A 12374-nucleotide genomic window follows, 5' to 3' on the forward strand; every position below is an offset into this window, starting at 1 on the left:
GGAAACAAAGTCAGCCAATCACATTAATTGTTTCCCCAGCATTTTAGTATTCTTTTTACATCCCACATTATAGCAAAAAAAGATCAAGCAAGTTTAAATTTAAAAATAATTAAGATCACTTGTGCAAATAAATATTGAACTCTTTTCATGCTCATTCTTTTCTTGATTTATAAAAGAAAATTACTTCAGTTTTCTATCTCTACTAAAATCCAGCCTGATTGTCAAATCAGTTATTATCTAATTGGGCTACTAACAAAGCAGTTAGAAATCTATCTGTACAAGTGTACAGATTAACTTAAAAAATAGTGGAACCGAGAAGTAAAATCAGTTGAATTTGAATGAAGTAGAGCTAAAAGAAAGGAATTGTAACTTTAAAGTTTTAAAATATTAACTTCCAAAATTATTTTATTTTAATATTTGGGAACTACTTAACTGCCATATCAGAGAGAGCCCTGTCAGACTCACAGGAGGATGAATATTGTTACTTGATTCTTTTTTAAAAACTTATTTATTTTTTGATTAAGATGGGGTCTTGCTGTGTTGCCTAGGCTGGTCTTGAACTCCTGGGCTCAAGCCATCCTCTCACCTCAGCCTCCAAAAGTGTTAGAATTACAGGTATGAGTTGTCACACCCAACCCCAGTTAATTCTTAATATTTCCATGCACACTATTTTAGGCTTTTTAGATAACAAGCAAAGCATAAGCACTGTATTATGAATTTATGTTCATCATCAGGCCTCACTCTTTTCATAAAGGAGAGCAAATCTGAGATCACTTCACCTGAGTTAGCCCATACTTCATAGAACTTTGCAAGTTGCCTTTCTTCTCTTACAGTCTGTTTGTATTTATCTTAATAGGTCTAAATGTTAAGTAGAAATAAACAGCTATGTGGAATTTTTAAAATATTGTATATTTTTCCAGTGACATACAGTCTTTTCTACAAAAGAGTACTGTATTTTGAGAAAGGCATAAATTATTTGAAGAATTGTACTAAATACAGGGGAATGTAGTTGCTTGGGGTTATGTTGGAAACATAAAGTTACTCTTCTTCGTCATAAGAATTTTACTTTTTAGTAAGCATAATTTAAACATGAAATACGCATGCATTAAAAACATTGGGCAAAATTTTACTTTATTTCAGTTGTCTTTTTTTGTAAGAGGGAACCCTTTCCCTGGAGGGGAAAGAGGAAAGGTCTGTTCAGTTGTCTTATTTTCAGTTGTTACTAATATAATACACTTCATCAGAATATGGTTGTTCACTCTATTTTTTAGAGGAATAAATTTGAATTTTTTAAAGTATATTGGATTTTTAAATTTAAGATTTAAGTGAATTTAAACCTCTTTGATTATTCCTCCAGATAATAATTGTGCAGTTTTGGTGGAACCTTTCAGGTGTTCAGAACTTTCAATTAGAACAGTGGCTATGGTTCAATATTCCTAGGAATGGGAACATTACTCTGGGGCCAGGTAAAAGTCTCATTAGTTTTTGCTTAAATTAAAGTGATTTTTTTTTTTAATTTTTAGTGTGTATTTTCTTTAACAGTTTCATTACTTTGATTCTAAATCGTTAACATGGTGAGTAAAGAGAGGGAATTCAAAGATAAGTTTTAATGTTGTATATAGTTCCAGTATGTCACTTGTTCATTATGATTATGCCTGTACTATAAAATACTATCCTAACTTTTTATGTGGTTTTTTTACTTGTTTTTTAGAACAAGTTTTGTAGCAGTTGTTAAAATGATGTATTTATAACTGGTTAGGATGCTAATATCTGTATCTTTTACTCTATAACCTATTTTTACATTTTCAGAAAAAAATTTTTTACAAAAATGTAGAAAATACATGGCCGGGCGCGGTGGCTCACGCCTGTAATCCCAGCACTTTGGGAGGCCGAGGCGGGCGGATCACCTGAGGTAAGGAGTTCGAGAACAGCCTGGCCAGCATGGTGAAACCCCATCTCTACTAAAAATACAAAAATTAGCCGGGCATGGTGGCAGGTGCCTGTAATCCCAGCTACTCGGGAGGCTGAGGCAGAAGAATCGCTTGAACCCAGGAGGCGGAGGTTGCAGTGAGCCGAGATTGCGCCATTGCACTCCAGCCTAGGGGAGAAGAGCGAGACTTCGTCTCAAAAAAAAAGTAAGAAATACGTACACGTACTTTGTCATTTTGTTCTGTAATTTAATCTAATATGCAGCATAGGAAAAACTGACCTTAGAGAATGTTTTATAAAATAATGTTACCTGGAAAAGGGGTCACAAAATGATGTTTTAGATTTGAATTGAATAGCTTTAACAGTGTATGTATAAAATAAAGTGCCTGAAATAAGAGATATACCTCATATTTACTATAGGCAGCTTACTTGCAAATGCATGTCATTATTTTTTAAATGTAGGTGATAATGATTTATGCATTGTTCATTTTAAGCCCATTACTATAAAACTAAATTAAAGAAAATCTATACTAACATTTTCATAAATGAAGGTTAATATATTTTATGGCATATAATTTGCATAAGCTAATTTATTGTTATTCTGCAAATCAGTGAAGCCAGACTTTCAGGGTTTCTGTAAATTTAGCTCAATCTTTACATCTTTTATCTCTTCTTTTCTTAATTATATTTCTAGGTTCGGAGGTTTCTTATCCATTTTGAATACCTCATTAATAGAGATCATCTTTTAAGTAGGACCCATACTAAGTGTACCATAATAGAACAAGCACTGCCTTTGGTGGTCAGGAGACCTAGGTTCCTAGTCACTCCATGAACAAGTCACTTTATGTGCCTTGAAGCCTATTTCACCTTGGTGAAATGAAGTGGGTGTACTAGCAGTTCTCCAAGCAGAATTCTATAGCTGACTACATGCTTGTTTCTCCCTGACAAACCCAACTGCTGCCTTAAAGAATGGATGTTAACACATAAGCTAATACACGTGTATTGGTGTTTCTTGTATCCTTTGTGTTTTCTGGGGCATCTGTTTTTGTTTGGCATCATCAATCAGTACTAATCTAATTTTAAACTGTTGCATTTTTAAAAAATACTTAACAAAACTATTTTCAGTGTAACCTTGATGATTTTTTAAAATTTTTATACATTTTTTCATTGAACTCTGATAGCATTAATGAAATGTAAACATGTTTTGCATCTAGTAAGACCAGCTGCCATTTTCATTGTATTCGAAATAAATAGGACTTTAAGTAAATACATATATCAGACCATGGTTTTAAAATGTACTGTCTTGAATGTCCTGATGAAAATGTGAAAAATGTAATCAGGTTAATTTCCATTTAGGAAAACTTTTTACCCTTCAAACTCAAATCTTTTGTGTAGCTAAGAGAAGAATGTGTTTTGCTCTGGGAGAGAAAGACTAATCAACAGGATCCCATTACTTCGTTGGTAAAGATAGTCGAATACTCTGACCATTTGTAGTACCTTTAGTATTACAGTTGATCAGCTTACCTTTACTTGATATGATTTATTTCTAAGTTCATTCCCCTGTGTTGTAGCTTATTTCAACAATTCCAACTAGCCGTTTAAAATTCCTCAAAGAAGCTGGTCATGGAACACAAAAGGAAGAAATACCTGAGGAGGAATTAGCGGAGGATGTTGAAGAAATTGATCACGCTGAAAGGGAGTTGCGGCGTGGCCAAATCTTGTGGTTTAGAGGTCTGAACAGAATCCAAACACAGGTATGGGCCTGGTAGAGAGGTAGGAGAGATGATGGGAGCCAGGGCTTTTTGACCTGGGGAGGAGATTCGAGTGTACTTCTTAAACTTCCTCTCTAGCCTTCCCAACCCACAAATTGTATTCTCTTGAAAAGTAATCCTGGTGCCTGGAATGAGTGAAACTTTTAACTGATTATGAAAGAATGTGTCTATATGCCCCTAAGCTCCTTTTTTCCTAGCTCCCCCACCCCCCACTTCATCTCAAAATGCTATTCTTGCCTATAAGCTTTGTTAAAAGTGCCTTTTTCTTTTTATATGTTGATAGATGGAATGGTCCTTTCTCTTGTTCTCTCTCTCTCTTGCTGAGCAAGCTGTCACAATCTCTGATTCCTTGCAGATGGATGTAGTGAATGCTTTCCAGAGTGGAAGTTCCATTCAGGGGGCTCTAAGGCGGCAACCCTCCATCGCCAGCCAGCATCATGATGTAACAAATATTTCTACCCCTACACATGTAGTGTTTTCCTCTTCTACTGCTTCTACTACTGTGGGGTGTGAGTGTGTGTTCCTAAGTGCATGAAATTAACATTTCCTACTTCACACACCTAACGTTTCTCATTTTCTCCTTAATGTTTGAATTCATTGTTCAGGCTTTTTCATAAAGCTTTCTTTTCGTAAAGTGGATTGAGACCTCAAAGTGTTGTCGTTGTTGTTTTATTTCTTAGAGGGCTAGACAACAGGTGGAACAATTGCAACCAAAGATTAGATGCAATCTGTGAGCTTGTCTCTGTGCTAACTCTGATAGTTAATATGGGGAATAAAATTGTAGCTTAGAACTTGTGAAACTACTATAAATTTTTGAGTATATGCCTTTAAACATGTTTATACTGCATGGTTCCTAAAAGCATGTGATTTGAAACTCATCTAACAGAACCAGGAAATTGCATTTTCAAAGCTAAGAATAAACTTAGCATTTTGACTTTTGTCCAATTTGGAAAGTAAGTTAGCAGCCTGAAGACAAGTTTTCAGTATGTATAGCCAGTTGCTTGCCTTCTTAACCTGTACTTTGTCTTTGATTTTTTGTTGTTGTTGTTGTTGTTTGGCTGTGGGGTGGTTTTGGGGGAAATCACTGTAAATTTTAAAACTTCCTGTGGAATTTATGGTTTGGGGTGTTTTTTTTTTCCATTTGTATAGTCAATTTAGTTAAAAATTGCATCATAGATAAGAAATATTCTGTTAAGTTTCAGTAGAAGTAGGAAAGTATACTGTTGATTAATTGTTGAACCAATAAATATTGTAATTTTCAATAATCGACTAAAATAACATTTTCTTTTAGGTTTTTAGTAAATAGCAAACTTTGTAAAGGCCTTATAAGCTATAAATATTACTGAGAATTCATGGTGCATTCTCGAATATGTTGGAGGCATTAAAGATGTAAACCCAACCTCATCCCAAAAATTTACGGCGATACCTAAGGTTAGCCTTGAAGTAGACAGAGACCTATCTTCTGCCTTTGGTCTCCAGCCAGCAAAGGACTAGAGGAAACTTGAGAAGCTGCAGAGAGGATGAATTAAGGGAGAAAACAGTACAGACTTTCTACTTAATGCCTGTTTGTTCCCTATTTAGTTAAGTATATTTTATTTGATATTTTAAAATGTGGTGAAACAGGCATAGTAAGAACTGTCCCTGTTTTACAGGTATGAAAACTGCCTTAGAGTTTAAATAACTTGTCTATGGCTAATAAGCAGAGGCCGCATGATGTAAAGCAAAGTGCACACAAGTGTTTCAAGTGACCCTCTAACATTAAGATATTAAAATTACATACAGGGACAGCTAAAACTCTTCCTTTTAAAAATTACCTACCTGAATAAAATGGTAACCATAAATTGCCTGGCCATACGCCTGGTACAGTAAAAATGCCTCTTCCTCCCTGTATCTATGGATTTCAAACTATGCCTCTCTCTCTCTAGAGCTCCTTACCACCTAGCCTTAGATGGTAAATGTTCTATAAGCCTTTATGGAAGGCCTACCATATGTCAGAACTATGCTGGAACCTCTAGAACCTGCAGTCTAGTAGAGGACAAAAACAAATAGTTAGAAATGTCTACATGGTAGTAAAACACAAACTCATAACAGGGTCCTTAGCCTACCCTGGAAAGTCAAGAAAAATTGCCTGAAGGAGGTGACTCCCAGGATGACCCTTGATAGAATTTACCAAATGAGGCCTCAGTGATTATAATCTGGTACTAAAAGAGGAATAAACTAAGGGATTGATAATAGTCTGGTACTGAAAGAGTAATAAACTAAGGAAAGCTGAAATGGAAGTAAGCATCTGTTTATACCCCACAAGGAGCCAAACTCAGACTTTATCCTGATAGACTCCCTTCCCTCAAAATTTTAAATTTGAAAAATTCAAACGTACAGACATGTTGAAAAATTAATACATGAAAATCTTTCACTTGGATTTACCACTTAATATTTTATGACACTATTTTATCTGTATATTAATATAACTTTTTTTCTGAGCCATTTGAAAACGGCAGCTACCACAGCGTTTTATCCCTAAATACTTCAGTATGTACCTAAGAATTCCCATATATAATCATACTTTATTATCCAATAAATTTAACATTGATACCATATTATCTAACAGACAGTATTCAGATTTCTCTGGTTGTCTCCAGAATTTCCTTTATAACTTTTTTAATCCAAAATAATTACTGACAGTATGTGTGTTATGAGTCTGGTCTCCAACCTGGATTCATTCCTTGCCTTTATTTTTTATGACATTGACTTTTGAAGAATCCAGGTGAATTGTCTTATGAAGGGTTCTACATTCCAGATTTGTCTGATTGAGTCCTACTGGTTAGCTTCATATTACACTTTTTTGGCAAGTTTATCTCATAGGTGATGTGTATCCTATTCATTTTTATTTACCAATATTTTAAGTAATTGTTTTTTTCATTTGGAGGGCTATCAGATGACTTTAGGTATACTAATATTTCTCAGTCTGAATGTGTTCCAAGCTTTACATTAAATATCAAGGCAATCATAAACTGTCTTAAGACAGACAGGCAGACACATATACACACACACCTCTGCACATCCACCCCAGGCTCTTTTTTTCTGATGCACTCACTGTTCATATGAAATCTCTTGAGTTTCTGAGCCCATGTGGCTAGGGGAGCAGATACTTCAGGGAAGTAAAGGTGCATTTAAGAGAGTAGCAAAGGAAGGTTTGTAGTTGTTGCTTTATCGAGGTTTGAGATGTTTACTTCTTCATTCTGTGTCCTATGTTCTTGGAGTTATCCAGGGACTAAATCATATCTTGTTAATACAGTTGTCATTATACACCAAGAGTTGCAGTAATTATGTTGCTGTTACCATAAATGTCTTTCAACCTTGTTGGTGGAGCATTGTCTTAGGTGGTACAGAACATCAGCCAATATATAGAATTGTTAATATATTTAATGAAAGGTTTCATTTTATCACTGTGTTTCTGCCCTAATATGGAATAGTTTTAAAACCACCTGTGGGTGTCACATTTCTTTAACCTTTATTGGGTGACCTTGCTTAGCTAAAATAGAAGAAAGAATCGATTTTGACTTTGTCAAATGCTAGACTCAGACATCTCTGAAGTGACCTTTTCCCCTTCATTTATTAGTCAGATCTTCACTCTTACAGGTCTCTAGAGAAAACATTCTGTAGTTTTTTTCTATTTATAAAGTATATCATTCTAACACCAGTTTTTACCATTAGTAGACTTTTTTTTTCCTGAATAAATAACTACACATTCCTGGAAATGAGAAATTGAGAGAAAATTTGGTTTTCTAGGTGGAGGAGGAGCAAACTACAGCTTATGGGCCAAATCTAGCCTGTTGCCTATTTTTGGAAATAAGTTGTTATTGGAATGCAACACTGCCCATTCATTTAAGTATTACCTGTGGCAGATTTTTCACTATAAGGGCAGAGTTGTATAATTGTGACAGACTGTATGACTCACAAAATCTAAAATATTTTACTGTCTGGCACTTCACAGAAAAAGTTTACCAACCCCTGTTCCAGATAGATAAAGACATTACACAGGTGGGTCTCCTTTTGAGATAATTTAATATGCAAGTACCCAACTTTGGAAAAACAATCTAGAATTTTGTTTCTAGTTGCAGAGTATCTTTTACTGTGCCATTGCAATTAGTGCACATAGAAAAGTAATAGTGAAAACAAATTTCAGAAGTGGGCAATTTGTTGTAGAAGGTAAGATTTATTGGCTTATGATTAGTATTTTAGAGCTCTCTCTTCTGTACAATATTTTGGGCAGTAAACAATGTTATTTTCTGCTATCAAAAGTTAGGATGGTATTTACAAAAATTGGTTTTGTAGGTACATGATCTTGATTTGTTATATTTCATATATTGTTTACCTTGATAATCATTTTCAGTTTCTTAAAATTACTTCATGATTATGATAATCACTTCAGTTTTTTTGTTTACCATATATGCTTATGCAGTATTTTTGGGAGTTTTTTCTCCGTTGAATAATTTACTTTTACCAAATATTTTGACATAAGAATTACTGAATTTTCTTAATTCTGATAATTTCAAGGGGTGTAAGTATGCTCCACAGAGTAGGTTTAAATAGATAATAAATAGGAATTGAATTTTAAAACTGAATAAAATAAATAGGCTTGGATTTAACAAAAGCCTGTATTTAAGTTTACTTATATTTCTGCTTAAATCAAATTATTTATGGTATTAATATAGTTTCCTTCTTACCTAAAGTATTGTGCACAAAATTATTTTCCTCACAGCTATTGTACTGTGAGAATTTCACATACAGAAAGTAATAAAGATCAGAGCAGGTGTAAGCCAGCTCAGTGTCTTGCCTTGGATCAAGAGTGCTTTCTTATGTTCTTTGTAAGTAGAAAGTAAAACAAATCTGGTTTGATGATTCCTGGTTAATCTGAGCTTTATTGTATGTATCTCAAGAACTGTTCTTTGAAAATTGAATTGCTTTTGAGCATTGCTGAGCTGGCCTAGTAACGTGCTGAAACTAACTAGTCATGTGGCTTAAATAGATGTGTCAGACAAAGGAAGCATTAATCTTAATCTTATGGAACGTTTTATTCAAGTGAAGTTGGTGATAAAGTAAATGTTCGCATGTTTTTGTCTTCTCTTGACTTCCAAGGAACCTGGAATTGGGAGCCCAGAAACCTAGGTTTTAAGACTCTTTAGCTCTAATTAGGAGTTCCTTAACAAGTCAGCCAATAAAACTGTTGCTCAGTTTTATTATTTATGAAGTGGTTAGAAAAAAAAATCTCTAATATTGTTTCAGTAAATTCTTTCAGATAGGAAAAATCTTCACAGAATTGGAAGTTTTGCTAAGAAGGAATTTAATCTGATTTTGCCTGCCACTGGTGTATGTGTGTAATTGTGTGTATTTCCAAAATAATTGGAAAAACATACACTTGTTGCCCTCATCTTTACACTCTGCCCCTCTTAGAGCTTCACTAACTCAAATCTCTAACTTAAGTTTATACCTTTCTTCTGAGCTCTACATATTTTCCAAATTTAACATGTTTAAAAAGTAGATTTATTTCCCCCCGATTCTTCACTGCTCACTTTTATACCCAGACTGATTACAAAGAAAGATGGAAAACACACACATACACAGAAAGCTTAACTGTTGTTCTACAGCATCTGCAGCACCGGCAACTTTATCAAACAAGCAACATCTTCAGGGTTGTCTTGAACAGTTCTCATCACCTCTCAAGTTTGCTGGCTGATTCTCTAGTTTGTATTCTCCTCCGTGCCTACAGGCTGCTGATACCAACACATTTTTTTTTTTAAGAAGTTATCTTTTTGCATTTTAAGCTTTTTACAGTTTGTTATTAGGACAGTCAGGATACTTGCTGAATGTTCACATGCATAAAATGTGAATTTTAAGACTTCACAATAAAACACTGAATGAATTACTATAACGTTATATTTAGCAAGCATTGTTTACATTCCATATGTAGAACACTTTACATCTTAGTAAAGGGGAAGGGGAACAAGAGCAATAAAAGAAATTGAAAAATATTTGCTGCTATTCATCTGTCAAATTAAGGAACTAAAGTACAAGCAATCGAATAGAATAGAATTATGAAAGATGGTAAAGTTGCAAGACTTTATAGAGTAGATGGCTTGTTGCTCCACGTGTGGATCATGGGCCAGCAGCTTCAGCATCACCTTGGAGGTTGTTAGAAATGCAGGACCTCAGGCCCCTGTGGAATCACAATCGACATTTTAACAAGATCCCCAGCTAATTTATATGCACATTAAAGTTTGAGAAGCCCTGGCCTCAATACTTGTGACCTAACACTGTTTTTAGTTTGTAGTGTGCTAACGAATTTAATCTCCCACAACAACCCCATAAGGCAAGTACCATTGCTATTTCCCATTTTATAGTTGAAGAAACCTGTTTGACCAAGGTTCCTCGGGTAGTAAGTGGCAGAGCTGGAATTTACACCCAGACATTTTGCTTTTGTATTTCTCAGTTGACTATGCTGTACTCTCCATATAAAGGGCTAAGTGAATATGGACTAAAGCAGCTTACAAATAGGGCTTGGTAAATAAGGAAAGACAACTTGAAGGTGAGATGTGGGTGCATGGCCCTAAACTACTCACATTTTTTAAATGCATTCACATGTTCATTTGAATAAATGTATTGATGTATTCATTATTGCTGTCTTATGAGATGAATTTTGTGACTGCATCTTTTTTCTAGAATATCAAAGTGTTACTTAACAATGAGTAAAGGATGTCTTTATTACTAAACAGGATTTATTAGAATCAAAGCAAAAGCAAACACTGTATTTGAATTGATACGTGGTAAATGCTCAACTACTTGGATTTTGTCCTTTTTTGTTTTCTAAATCTGAATGACGCTTGAGTTAATAGCACTGAATGTCAGTGTGTGCACTGATGTTTTTAAGTTTCATAGTTTCATTGCCCATTAACCTTTTTCATTTATACAGCAGACTGAGAAGGAAGATGAATTGTTGAGCTATCTATTTAGGGGTGAAAATACTAGAAACCTTTTAACACTTTGTGTCTTCTTGGGAAATTTTCCCAGAAGAATCCCAGAGGATTTGTTTTGTTTTGATCTGTTCTTTCCAGATAACTGTAATAATTGATTTAAGTTTTAATCTGTTACAGAGAAAAACACTAACACTTTATAGACAAATGATAGACAAATGGCATATACTCAAATATTTATAGCTGTTTAATGGCATTTTATAGACATTTATTTGGGTTTTGTTCTTTTTATTTTTAATTAAGGGAGTAGTGGGGTAGATGTGAGTTCATTGTGGCATTCAGCTTATATTTGCTTGGCTTTTTCATGGTCGGTGACACCCTAATTCCTAGCATGATAAATAGTAACCCTTTGTGCTTGATTTGTTTAACTTATTTGAGTTGTTTTCAAAATGCATTATTTTTAATTTTAAAAAAATCAGCTAAGCTTGTGTATGGTTAAGTTTTTGTTTTGTTCTGTTTGATTTTGTTCTTTTAGGGAAAAAATCCTATAAAATGGCTATTAAATTTTTGGCCAATGACAATGAGATTTTCTTAATATTACTTGAATTATTTACCTCTTAATTCTTAGAGTATGTGGTTTTGTTGTTCTGTAGTGTCTTACTAAAATATTCATTTTTTTACAGTGTATTGCAAGTTCCACTGCATTACATGCAAATATGATTCACTCATACCTAGCTGTTTGTGGATTCAAACTCATAAATGAACCATTTTCAAGTTGTTAATAGTGTACTGACATCTTTCTGTGTTTTCTGATATTTACAGATTCGAGTGGTGAATGCATTTCGTAGTTCTTTATATGAAGGGTTAGAAAAACCGGAATCAAGAAGTTCGATTCACAACTTTATGACACATCCTGAGTTTAGGATAGAAGATTCCGAGCCTCATATCCCCCTTATTGATGACACTGATGCTGAAGATGATGCTCCTACAAAACGTAACTCCAGTCCTCCACCCTCTCCCAACAAAAATAACAATGCTGTTGACAGTGGAATTCACCTTACAATAGAAATGAACAAGTCTGCTACCTCTTCATCCCCAGGAAGCCCACTACATAGTTTGGAAACATCACTCTGATTGTAAGCTGAATGTTAACACACTAGCTGCATTGTAAAGAAACAAATCGAAACTGGGTCTTTTCACATATTGTGATGGACAAGCTAGTATTCTTGTCTTTGGACTTCAACAGAAGACACACTTGTACGAATGTAGATTTATTTTTTTAAAAAAAAAAAGCAAAGCTTTCTGCCAGACTGAGGGTGCTTTTTGGGGGGTGGGAGAAATGAACTGACAGATAAACAGTAACTCAGCGTAAGTGACCCGTGGATCATCAGTAGAACCCAAGCATGGTCCTGAACAGTGTATTAGCAGAGCTTTAGTTTATCTCAGTCCTGGATGGGAGAGAGGGAGGAGTAAAACTGGGCAAGACAAAGAGCCCTGGATCGTTGAATTGATACTTTAATTTCTGCTGTTGGCTGTTAATAATTTGGATTATTTATGTTTATAAATGATACAGATCTGTTTACAAGGTTTGTAGATACTTTTTTTGTTCCTGTTCATAGATGGGAAGCTTCCTTATAACTGATGCAGAGAAAAATTAGTCCTTCAAATACTGCTGTATTTTCAGGAAAAAAAAAAAAAGGGG

The 12374-nt window shown here is 34.6% G+C and overlaps 1 protein-coding gene across 1 annotated transcript; it reads left to right on the forward strand.

The window, feature by feature from the left end:
- Positions 1 to 1352: 1352 nt before the first annotated feature.
- LOC108524459 (plasma membrane calcium-transporting ATPase 1) lies at positions 1353 to 12326 on the forward strand. Its single transcript, XM_017865568.1, has 3 exons — positions 1353 to 1466; positions 3501 to 3683; positions 11495 to 12326. The coding sequence occupies exons 1-3, from the start codon at positions 1443 to 1445 to the stop codon at positions 11804 to 11806; spliced, it is 519 nt and encodes a 172-aa protein (XP_017721057.1). The 5' UTR covers positions 1353 to 1442; the 3' UTR covers positions 11807 to 12326.
- Positions 12327 to 12374: the final 48 nt, after the last annotated feature.

The sequence above is a fragment of the Rhinopithecus bieti genome, unplaced genomic scaffold (genome assembly GCF_001698545.2).
Source record: "Rhinopithecus bieti isolate Rb0 unplaced genomic scaffold, ASM169854v2 scaffold_82361, whole genome shotgun sequence".
Taxonomy (NCBI): Eukaryota; Metazoa; Chordata; class Mammalia; order Primates; family Cercopithecidae; genus Rhinopithecus; species Rhinopithecus bieti.